This window comes from Saccostrea cucullata, unplaced genomic scaffold (genome assembly GCF_032062105.1).
Source record: "Saccostrea cucullata isolate Sc308-1 unplaced genomic scaffold, CSIRO_AGI_Scuc_v1 ctg1215, whole genome shotgun sequence".
NCBI lineage: Eukaryota > Metazoa > Mollusca > Bivalvia > Ostreida > Ostreidae > Saccostrea > Saccostrea cuccullata.
The window spans coordinates 116,697-134,446 of record NW_026919104.1 but is presented as its reverse complement, the minus strand read 5'-3'; the positions used below and the strand labels follow the sequence as shown (position 1 = coordinate 134,446).

Genomic DNA, 17,750 nt, shown 5'->3' with positions numbered 1-17,750 from the left:
AATGTACCTATTTTCATGTTCGAGTCGAAGGTTGTCCACTACAACCTTACTTGTAAGTTATAACATCAATATCTTAACTTCACAGCATATATTTTTTCATGTTATTTTAATTTGCCTGATTATAATCCTTAATGCATGAAAAGTTTTATTTTTCAAAACACAACGACCCAGATTAGCTACAAGATTGTTGGTCTACAGGACCATTCATCGTCTACTTTTTACCACAGAGACTTGTTTCGGAAATAAATTTTTAAACTATATTATAATAATAATTACACTATAGGTTAAAAATTTATTTCCGAAACAATTGCCTGTGCTTTTTGCGCCTAATTGTGACTTACAGGTTAATGACATGCCAAATTCACAAAAATGAGCTAAACATAGTTTCACAGTTGAAAAACTAGGTTTATCGATTGTAAACTATAGTTTAAAAACCGTGAACTGTAGTTAACAATTTGTTAACAATAGTTTTCACCTGTAAAACTATATTTAACGGTTGTTAACTTTAGTTTACGAATGCTAATCTAAGTTTACCTGTCTATAATAAAACGTTAACATTAGATTTTGTTGATAAGCATAGATTCACGTCTGTAAACTATAATTATACAATCGTGAACTATAGTTAAGAGTTGTTAATCATAGTTTTACATACAATGACATATTCATCCCAAAAACATTAGTTAACAAATTTTATTGTACTCTGAATGATTTTTGATACAGATGTAAATATAAACAATAAAATGCTTTCTTTGTTTGTTAATACAGGAATTAACGTCGCAGCAATTGCAGAAAAAAATTGCAACAGCTGCGACATTAATTTCCATACCAACAACCAAAGAAAGCATTTTATTATTTAAATGAAAACAATATAACGATCTAATTTCAGTTTATAACATTCTACATCTAAGGCAGATTTTTCGGATTTCCTCACAGACTGACGTGAAACTGAGAACTAGGACTTCACTTGATTATCATGGGATCGAAAGCTGTGTCAAATCAATTAATTCAAAGGAAGGAGTTGGAGTTTGTTATAAAAAACATGAAGTCCTCTATAGTCGTGCCCCCCATCCACCTTTAGTTACGCTTGATGAGCTTATGGCTACCTACGGACCTTCAGTATAAACATGTCAGGAAGTCTTGTTCTGAATTACATCAGATGTTTTTCCATAAGTGAAATCATAGTCAAGTCATTCAACAAACATCCATTTTTACAATTTTCAAACAGTTTTATTCCTTAAAAAAAAGTATTTCTATTTGTGACTTATAAATTTATTCAGAATTAGAAATATATTTTAAATATATATGCCTGTAGAAAGATACCCACATGTAAATACAAATTTGACATGTAATTTTTTTAAAACCAGTATAAAATGCGTATATATCTCTCTGAAAATCATTCATTGTTTATAATAGAGACCTAAAAATTTAAGTCTATGTTTATAATGTCCGTATTGTAAATGATATAGTCAAATATGAAATATGTGAAGCATATTATAAGTAGGCCAAGTTACGCTTTGGTGGGGGCGTGCCAGGAGAGCTGTTTGCTTTCGTCCAGTTTGGCCGTGTGTTGGTTATGATGGACGAGGTCCCATTTCTTCATCCATGGACCCTGGATAGTGGTGTCAAAATCTGCGTCTTCTACATTCTGTTGGCGGGAAAATAACCAAAAGAATACAGTATAGATATATTTTAACTTTGATTTATATTTACCAGTGCAAGACGTAAATATTTTTGTTGAACCTGAAATATACCGGTACATGTAGTACAATTGAATGTACATTTCTCTTTAAGGTTTCATTTCCAAGCTTACAGGTACATGTAAATATTGAAAATTTGGTACAACACCCCCACCACCCCTACCCCCCACCCCCACCCCCCCCCCCAAATAATGATAACAAAAACTAAATCCATATTTATACATATACATGTAAACGTATAATAGATAATTTTTAACCATGCAAAGTTCCATTATTCACGTTTTTCAATATTAATATAAAGTTCATGTAATTGAAAAACGTACAAATTTATTAGGGTAATGGCAAAAGGTAAGAATTTTGAACATAATAGAAAGTTTACAATTTGTTAAGTGTTTTTTTTTCAAAACGACAAGCTCTGGTCTATAAACCTAACTCCTCTTAGATATATTACAGATAGTCATTATTTACTTGTCTAGGAACTGAGATTTTATTGATTTTACCGGAAGTACGTCTTGGAGGTCTTTGACTGATTCCTTCTGTTTAGACCAGCGGTCATCTCCATCAAATCCTGTCCAGTCGATCTTATGGTCTGGATCCTTGGACGTCCTGAAAAGAAGGTGGTTCTTCATTCCATAAAATCCGCAGGGATAATCCGGTTTTTGCCAACGGAGATCAAGGCTCCAACGGATCTTGTCTGACATATTCGGCAAGCTGAATATTCAACAAATGATAAATATTGTAAATTTGGCCTGTTTGTCTATTACTATACTCTACAGACTTTAAAAGCAATGTAAAATAGCAATTATTTGCAATAAGAAAAGAGAAACAATCAGTATGTAAAAAAAACCCGACAAATTCAATTCTATGTAATCGAAACGATTTACCTTCTGTGAGGTATCATATTGTTTAGCAGTAACATTCCACCATAGGGAACTGGGCAGGTAATGATGTCTTTGTCCAAATCTACTTCTGTTGAAACAGAACACATATTTTACAAATATTATTTTATCCATTTATTTAAATTGATCTTGTCTGAGGGGTACTAGTAACTTATAAGACTTTACCTAATGTTTTGGCCATTTCCTCTTCCTCCAACATAACATACCACGTCTTTCCGTAGCAACACTGATGGTGAGCAACTTTACCGGTCTTGTGACCTCTGTGTGCAACCTTAATTAGTAGAAAGCAAATGCTTTATTATACTAGTAGTTGGTTACATGCAATGCATATAAATGACGAATTGAAAGTAACTGTGAAGGAAAGTTGCACTATCTTTTAAGTTTTTTTTTTTTTTTTTTTTTTTTTTTTTGCTTGTCAAAGAATTTCTATATAAATGACCTGCATGCATCCATTGTCAGCATTGGCGTCTAGAAGAGGAATCCATGCTGTAGGCTGGAGGACTTTGTACGATTCTCGATCCAAATAGGCAGAGTCTACGACAAAATAATGAATAATTTTATTATTTAAATAAATTTATTTTGGATGAGTTGTGCATATTCCACGATTCGTGCAGACGGTCAAATATTTTTTTATCAGGAAAATTGGCGTAAATATTAGTTCGTCGTCTGGACTGTGCCAATATTCATCATTACCCTGATGCCAAGGAACTGTTGTAGCCTCGTTCTGGGGTGTTTTAGTGCGCAGATTCCAAACTGGATGCCCAGCAATGTCTGGACCAATCAGCTGCTCCACAACGTTCAGCAAACGCTCATTGGTCCAAAGATCTTTAAAGGCCTAAAATATATTTGATACACAGAAATTTATATTTTTGTTTGTTTGTTTTCAGAATTGTAAAATAAAATTACGGAATGATAACGCATTTTTGCGGAAAGATAAACGTGGAAGCCGCAACCACCCCCCCCCCCCAAAAAAAATCAAAGGATGATATGACTAATATTAATATAAAAAAAAATAAAAATATTTTTTAAAAACTTTTGAAATAGTTTAAATACTATGTTCACTACGATTTAGGCAGTTTAGAATTACCTTGAGCAAATTAATTTTCCAACCGTGTGAAGATTTTTTGTGCACAATAAATACATGTATACTTTTAAAAAAAAATTCAACTGTAGTTTTCTGTTCGTCTCTCCCAACTCTTTTTTTTTACAGTCTAGTGGCCATATACTCGATATTCTTGACTGTGATATCACACATTAGTTTAAAGTACCCTGTAAACAGGTTGTATATACCTGTGGCAAAACTCCGTATTTGTGTAGAACTATGTTAGCTCCAGGAAAGTCTTTTTCAATCTTCGACAAGCGTTCAAAAAATCCGTACTCACTGTAGAGCGCTAAAACAAAATACTTAAAAATAAATCATGGTGACAGCAATCCCATTTTCTGAGAAAGATCGAGACAAAGAGAGTGAGAGACTTTAGATACTTGTATGTACAAGTTCCTTACATTTTATTCGCCCAGATTCATATAATTTTTGAGCCAGCTGATCAACAAATCTTTCGATAGCCTTTCTGCATGGTTCCAATTCTTCCTTAGTAAAGAAGTCTTTCACGATCACATAACCCTTTATTCAAAAGAGAAAAGATAAACCATATCTTAAGTTGAAAATCTTATGACCATCTGCATCTATTCAGAAATTAATTATGATTTTTATTCAAGGTGCAAATACATAACGTCAAGGTGGTAGTTCACACACTACCCATACTAATCCGCATAAGAAGAAAAGCAAATACATCTTCAAAGAATTTTCGGATCATTTCGTCCGGAAGCTGTCCTAATTTCTTTTCTTGAACACTCGGTTTTGCATACAAATTGAATATTTCCGGATGGCATTCTCCTGTATATCCAGGTAACACGTTAACAACATTTTGAACATTTCCAAAATCCCGCCAGTGTTCAGACGCCATTTTCAAAAGCTATTCGATATCGTCTTTTACTTTTTAACAATAATTTGACAACAAATGTCCTTGGTTTCTTTATCTTTATCATAAAAAAAATGGGACGAAATAAGAAGTCTTCCCCCAGATAACTGTTGAAACTACCACCTCCTATGAACTGTTTAAACAACGATTTAATATTTATCAATGACATTGAAGGTCACTTAAGACTAACGGGTGCATACTGCATAGACATCTAGTGTGCTTATCTCTAAGCTGTGATGACCCATTCTACTATAGTATAAATAAAACGTACATCTTCAAAGTATTGTTTTATCATATGGTCCGGAAGTTGGCCAGGTTTCTTGTCTGTAACATTCGGCTTCGCTTTCAGGTTGAAAATATCTGGATTACACTCCCCTGTGAATCCCGGAAGAACATCTGTAAATGACTCCGAAGGCATGTCGTCCTCTGAAAAGGTTGATTACTTTAATATTAATCAAGTTAATTGAGTGATGTTTTGTACTTTTATTAGTTAGCAACATATTTTTGTACTCGCATTCGCAAAAATACAATGAGAGGACATCAAATCCCCTTCGTCTGTCTGTCTATCCGTCTGTCACAGAAATCTTAACCTTGGTCATAACGTTTGAATGAGAAAAATATAGGGCTTTCATATTTCACAAGTATATTATCCGTGATAAGACTTTCCAAATGTAACAACATTTTTGAGATTTGATCCACTTTTACAAAAATTTAACATTATGACAACTTTTGAATGTGGGGCGAAAGTGTGTTCATATATGCCCTGTACATTCCCTGTGATAAGATCTTCCAAAATATACTGTAGTTTTTGACCCATCCACCTTGACTTTAAAGTTCAACCTACAGCTGTGAAATTCAAGTAGTTTTTTTATGCCCCGGTATTCGAAGATTCGGAGGTATATAGTTTTTGCCCTCCTGTCCGTCCCTATCCGTCCATAAGTCTGTTTAGCTGTTTGTCCGCAAAAACCTTTAACCTTGCCTATAACTTTTGCCTGGGGCTATAGCTTTCTTATTTCACATGTGTATTCCTTGTGACAATTGTGAAAATTAATGCATTGTTCAAAGAAAAATGTACAAAAATTACAAAACATAAATTCCAGATTTTTTTCATAAAAAATTGTTTTAGAAGAGCTAGGTGTACAAATCCATATATAGACATTAAAAGTATTGCACACGGGTCCTTCATGTAGTGGAACTCTTCAACTCCAGGGAAGAATCCAATAAAGTTCAAACTACATTGCGTATGACCTTAACTTTGGAATTTGACCCACTTTTACAAGGAATACACATGTGAAATATGAAAGCCATAGCCTAAAAATGGGAATGGTTCAAGTTTTTGCGGACAAACAGATTAACAGACAGAAAAACAGACGGGTAAGCAGACAGATGGACAGAGCAAAAACTATATACCCGATTCTTCGATTACGGGGGGGGGGGGGGGGGGGCACAAAAAAAATTAATCAACAATTTTTACTTACTTCTTGACCTTGAAGTCTGGCCTTCAAAAAAAAATTAATCTGGGCCATTACGTTTAAAGCTTTATCTTGCAGTTGAAACACTCTTAAATAAACTTTAATATAGACAGAAACTTTTATTTTTTCAAAAATTTGCCACTTTCTTGTATGATGGACAGGACTTACACACAGACAGGCAATACTGTTAAAATATGCATGCCATAAATAATTGCATCTTAACGATTAAGACACCGAAAGCAGGGCGCTGCAATTCTTATAGTACAAATGTTTTGTTTCAGAAATTTTCTCTTGGGAGAAACACTTATATATATTTATATATAATGTTGGTAATAAATATGCGTTAAATTTGTCGCTGACAGTCGTGAGAGGCAGCTATTATTAGGAATTTTTAGTGTATAACCACGCATGATTATCATAATTGACCGGCCCATGACCTAATCTAAAACACTCACATCGCGAGAGACGGCGTAAACTTGTAAATATGTATACTAGCTAACTATTATAGTTAAAGAGTGTGAGTTAATTGTAAATATGAATATTAAGTTAATTAACTATATAGTTTAAGAGTATGAATTAAAGTTTTATTATGATTGACGAATTTATCGCTCAAAACCCTGCGATCACAGATGCGGATTCAATTTCGCATAGATCCGCGTTTTCGAGGAGGGGTTGGGGTTTTCTAAGGGGGGATCCAATGTCAATTTTACTTGGTTTAGTACGAATGTATATACAGTTAATAACACCCTCCCCACCCCACCCCCTTCTAGATCCGCACATGGATCATTAGGTATAGTTTACGTCTGTTATATAAACTCAGTTTAGGAGTATTAATAATTAAACCATAATGATTACGACTGAAGTGACTCAAGTCTATATATAATTAATGAAACTTTTATGCATTTTGGAATTTATACCAGCAATAATAAAAAATATTGATGAAAATCCGGGACCGTCGGGACTCGGGAAGACGTACTCGATTTTTTCATTAGAGAACTTGACAGCTTGATTTACAGACATTGCAGGGACCTTTATACTAACTTAGTATATAGGTCCCTGATTAAAAGGCTAGAGCACTTCTTGTATTTCCTCAAATTAATATCGGTTGCGAAATTGCCGTTTGTTTATACTGGTGGGCTGTATCCTTCCTGGTGTTAATGAATAGCAACTAAGCTCATTTCTGTTTCCATTTGCTATAAATACATGTACAATGCAATTGAAAGTTGATTTATAAGCGCTTAAATATACCGTTAGAAAATTACTTACCTGTTTTGTCTAGTCAACGGTCAACCTGACCATCAAGTGGTCAGTGTATTTAGCGTTCTCTCGATGTTTTCCTTAAAGTGGGCGAAACATTCCGATGGGTTGCGAACGCTTATTTTGTAAACAATCATGGCGCGTTCAGTTGGCGAGCTGATATTTCTGTAGACCAGTGCTAACGTTTTTCTATTTTTGAAAACAGGAGATACAAATATTTTGGGAAAAAAAATAAATTATAAATGTGCAACACCTGCTAATGTCTTATGTATATTGAAGTTTACTACATTTCTTGGGAAAATTTGTCGTGAAATCAAACACACCGGTAAGCAGTGAAGGATGAGGTTTCTAGTCAACTCGTAACACGAATGAATCGAAACCTAATCATTGGTACCTACATTACACACGCATTCTCAATTTATAGTCTCAATTCGCTTTAAATAATGTACCGCGTTTTAAGTAATATAATATTTCAAATAAATTTTATTTTCTGCCACTCATATGAACCATTGTTGGTTGTTCATTAAAATGCAACAATTGTTTGTTGTAGTTTGAATGACTGTCTTAGGAGAAAATCACATTTTATAGCAGAAATCGATATTTACGTTACTGTCGCCGATCATAGTGTAGTTTTTATTTTAAACCAAAAAGAAGTTTTAAATCATTTACGTATCTTTTTCTTAGTAAGATTGTCCTACATTTGAGTTATATTTTCTGAATATCACACCCTTCACACATATGCGTGTCACAATTTTTTAAAAGTTTTAATATATTTATCAAATTTTGATGTCACCGCAGAAATATTACTTTTCTATTTGGAAATTCAAAAAGACTGGAAGGATTGATAAACTGACTCAATAGGACTAAGTTGTAACTTTTTAACATCATGAACACCTCTTCTATTGCATGGAATGGTAAAAAGGACACTCTTTGTCTGTATTTATGAACAATAGCCCCCCTTTTCTTATAAGTCCAATGGTTAAAAAATTCAACGATATTTACGTGTTAGTATTTATTCACAAATTAAGTAAGAGAACTACACTGTTCCCTATGGGTCAAATTGCCTTATACTCAAGCACTAGAATATGCCTTTAATTAACAGTGGAATAATTGAACAATGGCATTAAAAGTTACGATAAATCTCAGAAAGATATTTAAGTTACCCATATTTACGTTACCATGTTTTAAAGTAAATAAGTATTAATTTCCAAAGCTGTTTGAACAGATTTGCGAGTGAATCTTTAAGATGTAAATACTAAGAACATAAAGAAATATACACTGTTTCTTAAAATGTCATTTTTTTTCTGTAACAAGAGTGCAGAAATGCAAATTGAAGTGCACATGCAAAGGTGAACATTTTTCACTCAATATCTTGTGCATCCGTGTGATTTGAAAATTGAACTGACATAATATTATTCACAAGTAGAATTGTGGTTTAATGATTGAATCTTTCCATTTTGAGCAATTGGTTAATATTGCATATATATAGTTTCAAGTGTAATGCACTTTATCATTCGGGACGTAAATCTGAAACAAAACTTTCTTCAAGTCTGTATTTTGCTGTTTGTTTGAAATGATAGTGTATCGTCAACTTAAAAAAATGGTTATATACACCTGAATTGTATACCAAGCTTAACATTTTGAAGGAAAAAAAAATCATTTTTGTAGGAAATATAATGTGTGTGTTGCATGCAGTGGGGGGGGGGGGGGGGGGTGTTCTACATCGGGTAAAAAAAGAGGGTGTTGGGTGTCAAGAAACTGGTTGAAATTGAATCCATTTCCATTTTTGTTGCTTTGCAAGAAATACAAATATTAACATGTATAAAATTGTGCACCTAATTTTCCCATTGGAATTGCTTAGACATATAACGTATGCATCTATGCTTTAATGGTACTGAAAATTCAATTTACGTTATATGAACATAGAATGTATATTGCTCTATAGAGCACATGTGATATGCAACTTGATTATTGACAAACCTTTTAAGGGTGGTGGGCGATCTTTGTTTAATTTGTGAGATTTGACGATAAAGTTTTCACAAACAATTAAACATTTCAGACATGTAGCAACAGAGGGGGGGGGGGGGGAGCAGTCCAACCTTACTTCAACTATAGTAAATGTTCAGTGAAAGGCTTATTACCCCCCACCCCCACTAATAGTGATGTACGGAAAATGTAGTGTAATAATTGGTACTGAAAGTAGCTGGCATTGACAAAAGTTCGCCTCCCCTCCCCCTCTAGGATTTTCGACTTTGTGCAAGTTTTCTCACCCCCCTTTTTTGCCTTGTCAACTTTTCAGGTAAGTAAAAAAATTCTCTGACTGCCCCCCCCCCCACACACACACTTTAAAAAACGATGCTACGTGGCTGCTTTTGAAATAATCAACAGATTAAATGGTGGAAGGGGGGGGGGGGGTTATGAATTACATGAGTCCTCTATAGATAAATCATAACTTGAATTTTCAATTCAACCCTTTGTAAAGAGCGTATATATAGATAAGAAAATTCATAAAATTCAATAATTTGAAATAATATATAATCATTTTTTCCCCGAATACACTTTTATTTTTGTATGATATCTATGTGCGATATTTACGTGATATTTAACAAACACTTCGTAATCAGGTAATGGCGAAATATTTAACCTTTTTATATTCTAAATAATGTGCGTTTCTCTGAGCAGATTAATAAAGAATCAATTAATGTAGCATTTTAGGAAATATTGTCATTATTAAGCTTATCATCGGATGTGATAAAACTTGCTAAAATAAAAAGACAATAATTTCATTTAAATGAAAATTACAACCGTTTTATTTTTACTAATAATTGAATCAAAGATTCTACACCCCTTTTACAAATGTGCTTAAACGTTTCATAAATGTTTATAGTTAACAAAATTTGATGTGTATTATATTGATTTTGTATTAAAAAAAATTCTTTCGTTTCCAAATATGGCTTTTCAACATCACGTAAATATCTTGGTTAAAAATTTGCCCTCCAACCGCTTTTATTTCGAAGGAGGCCAACAAAACAAAGCATGAAGTATGTAAATCAAATTGCGATTTTTAATAACTATACACTTTCATGTTTCAAATGAGGTATAAAAGTGTTAATTTTAGTTCACTAAATTTTCTTTTCCCAAGATCGAATTGGTACTATAAATTGAGAATGCGTGTACAATTTCCAATGAACTTTTAGAACTCTTTAATTCTACAAGACAAAAAAGTTTGTGGTCAAAATAAATACATCTTATACTGGTCTGGAACTTTACAATAGTACAATTCTCAGTTAACCTTGGACTTTCAGTACTTAAGGCGTGGCATTCTCGGCGCTACGCAATAAGCGTCTGTCAAATGGCGAATAGATTCTCATTGGTTAAGAAATTAATGTTTCCATTTCTAATTTTTCTCTCTTTGATAACTCTTTGAAAGTTAGGGGAGTTAATTTCTTGATAATTCTACCGGAATGTAAATTAAGCAGGTCAATAGGTCAGGAGTTAAGGAGGCCTAATATGCCATGCAAATCTCATGCGCATCTGTCTCCGAGTCTGACGCTAAGGAGGCCAAATATATGCATGAAAAATTCATGCAGCTGCCGTTGTGTTTGACGTCAGTGGGTGAGGACTATTGAAATGGGATGAGAATCCTCGTGTAATTTAAATCTATGTCTGCATTTTTAAAGTCTAAATCTACAATTTTATTTCACAATGAAATGGAAATAGAAGGAATCACTGTCTAGTTAGTATAGTATGCCAGTAAAATTCTGTTGAAAAGTTTGTATTTTGGTAAAAATCTGTCAGTACACATATCCCTTTTCATGCAATTTTTTGCTTTTATTTTGTTATTAATATCTGGTGATATAGAAGCAAACCCAGGCCCTACTTATGAAAGTGTCCTTGACATTTTACACTTAAATATCAGAAGTCTCAGAAACAAAATTGATCCACTTAAAGCCATAGTAAATGATTTTGATATTGTGTGCTTTACTGAAACGCATCTCGATGACAAAATTTTGAATAGTGATATTTCTTTAGAAGGTTTTAATTGTATTTTTCGCAAAGATCGAAATTCCTTCGGAGGCGGAGTCATTACTTACACAAGTAACAACATTCGAGCTCACAGACGAATGGATCTCGAACCTGTCAATATTGAAACTGTCGTGTTAGAAATTGATAACCCTACCTCTCAACTCTTCTTATGTTGCGTATATCGTCCTCCACACGCAGATTCCACTTTTTGGAGAAACTTTTCATGGTCTTTAGATAAAATAAGTGAACTTTCCGACAAAATAATAATTGTTGGTGATATAAATGTTGATCTCTTAAGCACTCCTCACACACATATTATATATGAAATAATATCCAATTGTAGTCTGATCAACAGAATCAGCGAGCCAACGAGAATCACGCATTCCTCTCGAACACTTATTGACCCAATATTTACAACACAAAGCATTGACGTTACAGAGTCAGGAACTTTAAATGTAAGCGCAACTCTTAGCGACCACAGGGCGACTTATGTGTGTCTCACCATGAACTACAAAATTAATCATGCGTATAAGCGAAATGTATGGCTATATAAAGAAGCAGATTTTGAAAAACTCAATTCCTTAATTCAAGATTGCGATTGGGACAGCTTAATAAATAACGTCCAAGATGTTGACACTGCTACGGAAAACTTTACTGCTCATTTCCTATCGTCTGTACGAAAATGTGTTCCAGAAAAGTCGGTCACAATTCGTCCGAAAGATAAACCTTGGTTTGACTCAGTACTCAGGAAAAATATTAGAATACGCAACAGATTACATAAAATAGCAAGAAAAACGAAGAAAGAATCGGATAAGGCTGAATATCGAAAAATCAGAAATCAAGTCAATAACATGAAAAAATATGCGCTATCGAATTATTATGACAACATGGACCTTCAGCTATCTGAAGCGAGCGTGAATAATACTAAATTATACTGGAAAATGCTAAGAGATGCTTTTCATGTAAAACCAAACAAAGATATTCCACCCATACAATACATTTCTGATAGCGGAGAAGAAAATATAGCTTTCTCAGATGATGATAAAGTCGATGTGTTAAATAAGTATTTTTCTTCTATATCCAATGTTGATGACTCTAACAAACAATTACCACCACAGTATTACCTATGCAATGACACACTAAGTGATATAGTAATTACTGAGCAAGAAATTGTCGATATAATATCAATACTCCCTGTCAATAAAGCAATAGGTCCTGATGCAATAAGCCACAAGATGTTAAAATCTACTATTAATTCTGTGTCTAAACCGCTATGCTGGTTATTTAATAAGTCGCTGGCAGAAAATATATTTCCAGATAAATGGAAAATCGCTCATGTACTACCGTTGTTTAAAAAAGATGATCCTTCAGTAGCTACTAATTATAGACCGGTATCATTGTTGAGCTGTGTTAGCAAAATTATGGAACGAATTGTTTTTAAACATGTGTACAATTACTTTCATCAGAATAATTTATTCTACAAATTTCAAGCAGGCTTTTTGCCAGGTCACTCAACCGTTTACCAACTACTTGAAACTTATCACACTATAATTAAGAATATCGACGAAGGAAAATTTTGTTGCATGGTATTTTGTGATCTGTCTAAGGCTTTCGACAGAGTATGGCATAAGGGTTTACTTTTTAAATTAAAAACTTATGGATTATGTGGAAATATTCTTACCTGGATAGAGAGTTATCTATGTAATAGAAGACAGAAAGTTATGTACAAAGATATTTTTTCGTCTAACAGAAACATTAACGCTGGTGTACCACAAGGATCTGTTCTTGGTCCTTTACTTTTTTTGATTTATGTGAATGATGTATCAGAAAACATGATTTCATTGTGTAGATTGTTTGCAGATGACAACTCGTTGCAAAGTTCCTCTTATAATGTTGCAACTATTGAATATACTTTAAATCATGATTTAGATATTCTTGACAAGTGGTCTTCCAAATGGCTTATGAAATTTAACCCATCTAAAACGAAAGCATTATTCTTTACATTAAAATCCAATTATTATCTCCCAAAATTACAATTTCAACGATGTAATCTAGAATACATAACCTCTCATAAGCATTTGGGTTTACTTTTGAGCCAAAATCTTAATTGGTCTGATCATATAGACAATATAGTTAAACAGGCTTACCAAAGACTAGGTCTTTTAAAAAAGCTGAAATACAATATCGGTAGAAAAACTTTATCTAAAATGTACATAACATTCATTAGACCGCTACTTGAATATTGTTCTATAGTTTGGGACGGGTGTTCTTTACAAGATGTTGAACGATTAGAAATGGTACAGCTTTATGCTGCAAGAATTATTACAGGGTTACCAATTATCGCTTCAAGAGATGCATTATATTCAGAAACAGGATGGGAACCTCTTGCAGATAGGCGAAAAGTAGCAAAACTTAATACTATGTACAAGGTACATCACAACTTAGTACCCGATTATTTAAAAAGTATTTTTCCCGCAACAAGACGTAATGAATCAAAGTACGATACACGCAATAGAGAGGACTACACTATTCCTAGATGTAGACTTGAAATATTCAAGAAATCTTTTGTTCTTGATACAATAAACCAATGGAATAGTCTGAGTATCACAACTAGAAACAGCATATCTTTTAGCAGCTTTAAAAATAACATACATAAAAAACCAGCAGACCCCCCTTCTTATTTCTCCCATGGTAATAGACGACTTAATATCATACATACTAAACTACGACACAATTGCATTTTAAATTATGATCTTTATAGAAGGAACATTATTGAGAGTCCTAACTGTTCATGTGGTACACCAGAAGACCCATATCATTTTTTCTTTGTCTGCAATAAGTACCAATATGCTAGAGAAAAGCTATTCAGAGATTTACTGTGTCTTACGAAGCCAAATATCAAATTGAACATTATTGATTGTCATTTACTTCTGTGGGGAGATGAGTCACAAAATGTAGAAATCAATAAATATATTTTTCAGTCAGTTCATAAATTTATAAGAGATTCTGGTAGATTTAATTAACTATTACTGCCTAACACTTACACTCTATATATCTATATAATTATATATTTATCATAATTATGTAACAAATGTATGTTTCAATTTAACAAACTTGTTTGTACGTCAATATTCCTTTTCACTTATTTTCCCTATGTATATATATTGACAGTTGTATGGTGAGAACCTAGTAAGTTGTTAGAACTTGTGTTCAAACCATTTGTATAGTATTTATACAATAAAATATGTTCAAACCATAGTATGCCAGGGACATCAACAATAGTGGGAATTATGGGATAATTTTTGCATAACAGGCTTCGCCCGTTATGCAAATTATCCCATGTTTCCCACTATTGTTGATGCCCAGGCATACTATACTAACTAGACAGTGATTCCTTAAATAACAGCACGAACTTTGAATTGTTGTTGAAAACGATGAGACGACTTAAACCCCACTCTTTGCCGTACGAGACGTTGTATCTATACTCGTTGACATTCCCCAAATTTCTATCCCATGTATTTTTCAACAGTGAATGAAAGCTGTGTAAATTTCAGATGCTAATTGTGTAACGCCGAGAATGCCACGCCTTAATAAAAGACTAAGATTAACTGAGAATTGTACTCTCTTGTCAGCATGTAGAACTCTAGAATTCTTTTAAGTAAGGCAATAAAATTTTGTGGTTGATATACATTGTATATACAAACTGGCCACTATGACCTAATCATGCAGTTTTGTACTAAATGAAAAAAGGAAAGACAACGAACATTGATCGATCAAAAAAATGTAAAGAGGTCACAAAAACAAGAATCACTGGAAACTTCATAGGTGGGATCAGGCGCAATACTAGTAAACAGTAAGCATCCGACCCTGTTGAACAGTCACACCCGCCGTGAGCCCTTTAAGTCCGAATATTTCGTAGCCAAATTCAGTATAAAAACAATTAAGGCCTTATAATTTGTATGAGACAAGTCAGACAAAATACTCATAGTAACCAATGATAAGTTATACATATTTGCTCACAAAGTCATTATAACGACCACATTGCTGACTTTAAACGAGGTTTAAAACTTTATCTAACTCGGAGCATGCTATTGCATAGGGTCGGAAGCAAATTGAAAGGGGGGGGGCTAATTGAAAGTGGGGGGGGGGGGGGGCTAAACCAACAAAAAATGGTAAACCCCACTTTTCAAGGCCTATATTATTTATGCATATATTTTCAAAAAAAGTGGGGGGACCCCCCCCCCCCCCCCCCCCCCCGTTCCGACGCCTATAGATGTATTGAGTAGCGAATAAGTAAAGCTGGGAGAAGTAAACACCACAAGCTGGTGATAACTTCATATGTTGTTTTAAAATTGACAATAGATCATAGATAATATATATTATCCAAATGGTGAGTGGAGTGGGGGTCGCCTGGGTCTGCGACTATGAGTGCACTATAATTTTGTTATTATATAGTCACTCAGTTAATAGCTGCCTCTGTGCTTAATACTACACTGAAAGGACAAAGAAACGCATGGAAACATAATATGCAAAAAATATTTTGACTATGTGGCCGAAAATTATGAAAATTGGTCAGATGTGTATTTTGGTTACTTTGCACTAAAATTGCTGGTCAAAAACTACTCAACCATGGAATGTATGGTGTCACGTGGGTAAAGTGATAAAAAGCCAAAAAAAAAAAAAAAACACGCATATTGATGATGATAATTTTGTGATCACAATTTTTAGTGCCAAACAATGCATTGAGTCAAAGACATCGTAAAAAAATTAAAAGGTTTCTAACCAAGCATGACGGTGACGGGCCCTATGACATATCAATTTCAATAACTCATGAATTACTAGTATCAGCCAAAGTCACACAAGATTTTGGAAACTTGTTGATTAAAGATGAATTAAAATGTTTAATAACAAATCTGGAAGACATATTCGAAGAAATAGTTTTAATTTAATTCAAAAGTTTACTATGCGTTTCTTTTTCCTTTCAGTATATATTTGCGTGATTCTTTCCTCGGCAAAATAATTAAATGAAATAACTGGTAAAAACTTGGCGTATTAGGGTGAGGGGATGCTCCCCCTCGGTCCCACGTGACCAAGTATTCACCCTGAATCAACTATTCAGCAGCCCCAAACCCACCAATCTCTTCCTTTCGGAGCAGCAAGAGTATACTATAGCCATATTCGTAGGACTCATCAGGGTGTGTCTGAAATACCGTGATATTCATGTAGGCTCTCCCCAGCTTATTTAATTGTTTAAAAGTACATATATTCGATAATACTATAAACTTATATTTTATTATACAATTAAGCTTGGTTATGCCCATGCCTGTCATTTGGTCATCCTTGCAATGCCAGCGCGGGTCCGCAGTCAACACGTTGCCGTTTTGGTCAAACTGTCACGTGTTGACTCAGCACTCTTGGCGTTTAAAGGATGGTCGTTGGTTATGTATCGACTTTTCAAGCTAGGTTCAGGCCATATATTCCGGCTAGGTTCAGGCCATATTCCGACACAATTTTACAGCAATTTTCTACCTACTTCCCATTCGCCTCTTAATTTTTTGTTTCTTTAACGTCCATTTGGAGAAAATATCAGTCATGCTGAGTCGCAATCGTTACCGGTGGATTGAGGACTGCAAATTTAATCTAGATCTATACTTCGCGGATCCGGGAATTTTTTCCAGGGGGGGGGGGGGCCACCCCAGTCAAAAAAAAATTTCCAACCCCAGAAATTTCTTGACAAGCAAAAAAAAAAAAAAAAAACTCATTTCCAAAACGTGAAAAATATATTTCGTATTTTGCTGGGGAAGGGGGGGGGGGGGGTCGTTGACTTTTCTTTTTAAAGCTTCACAATTATGCTTTCACATAGATTCGCATTTCTGCGACGGATTTGTGTAGTCTATGGGTGGTCCAAGATCACTTTTACTTGGTTAGATCACTCTGCGATATTCCCTCTAGATCCGCGCATGCTTGGCGCTTTGGGTCACTGAGCAATTAGGGATCTTTTCCGTACCCACACCTACTGAGTCACGGGACTTAGGTTTATACGGACTCATCAGAAGCATGCTCCAAACAGTGTCAATTCACCACTTTTTTCGAATTCTGTACGAATAATGATATGGAGTTGTAGCGTAACATATTACTTCAGTGGAGTACTTGCGTCCGAAAGCTGAAGAACTGTAGCTCTCCGAAAAAATTACATTGACAGACCGGAGAGCTACAATGCCACCCATTGAAAACAGTACATATATATATTTATTGCGCACCAGAAATCACGCTGTTTGTCGATTTATTTCTCCATTTTTTTTTTTTATTTTCAGCTCAAAATATTACTAACCGTGTGTTCCTAACATATTTTTACACTGTTTCAAGAACAAAACTTTCCTCCCCCCCCCCCCAAAAAAAAAGGAGAGGGCTACATGTTGC

The 17,750-nt window shown here is 34.3% G+C and overlaps 2 protein-coding genes across 3 annotated transcripts in view; one reads left to right on the top strand and one right to left on the bottom strand.

Moving 5' to 3' along the window:
• Window positions 1-1,239: 1,239 nt before the first annotated feature.
• Window positions 1,240-7,409, bottom strand: LOC134279548 (uncharacterized). 2 transcript variants are annotated; one of them, XM_062761963.1, is made up of 10 exons: window positions 7,314-7,409; window positions 4,847-5,001; window positions 4,100-4,217; window positions 3,887-3,987; window positions 3,290-3,431; window positions 3,036-3,130; window positions 2,762-2,867; window positions 2,582-2,666; window positions 2,198-2,408; window positions 1,241-1,645 (listed from the first exon to the last, which is right to left on the bottom strand). In XM_062761963.1, exons 2-10 carry the CDS (start codon window positions 4,991-4,993, stop codon window positions 1,508-1,510), a joined length of 1,143 nt encoding a protein of 380 aa, XP_062617947.1. In that variant the 5' UTR covers window positions 4,994-5,001; window positions 7,314-7,409; the 3' UTR covers window positions 1,241-1,507. The 2 variants fall into 2 exon arrangements, with proteins under 2 accessions (XP_062617940.1, XP_062617947.1); XM_062761956.1 differs by lacking the exons at window positions 4,847-5,001; window positions 7,314-7,409 and adding an exon at window positions 4,387-4,597 and having other exon boundaries at window positions 1,240-1,645.
• Window positions 7,410-15,071: 7,662 nt separating this feature from the next.
• The window catches only part of LOC134279494 (fibrous sheath CABYR-binding protein-like), a 65,096-nt gene continuing 62,417 nt past the window's right edge, over window positions 15,072-17,750 (top strand). Inside the window, exon 1 of the mRNA XM_062761926.1 lies at window positions 15,072-15,083. The gene's annotated coding sequence lies outside the window, so the exon portion shown is untranslated. The remainder of the gene's footprint in view (window positions 15,084-17,750) is intronic.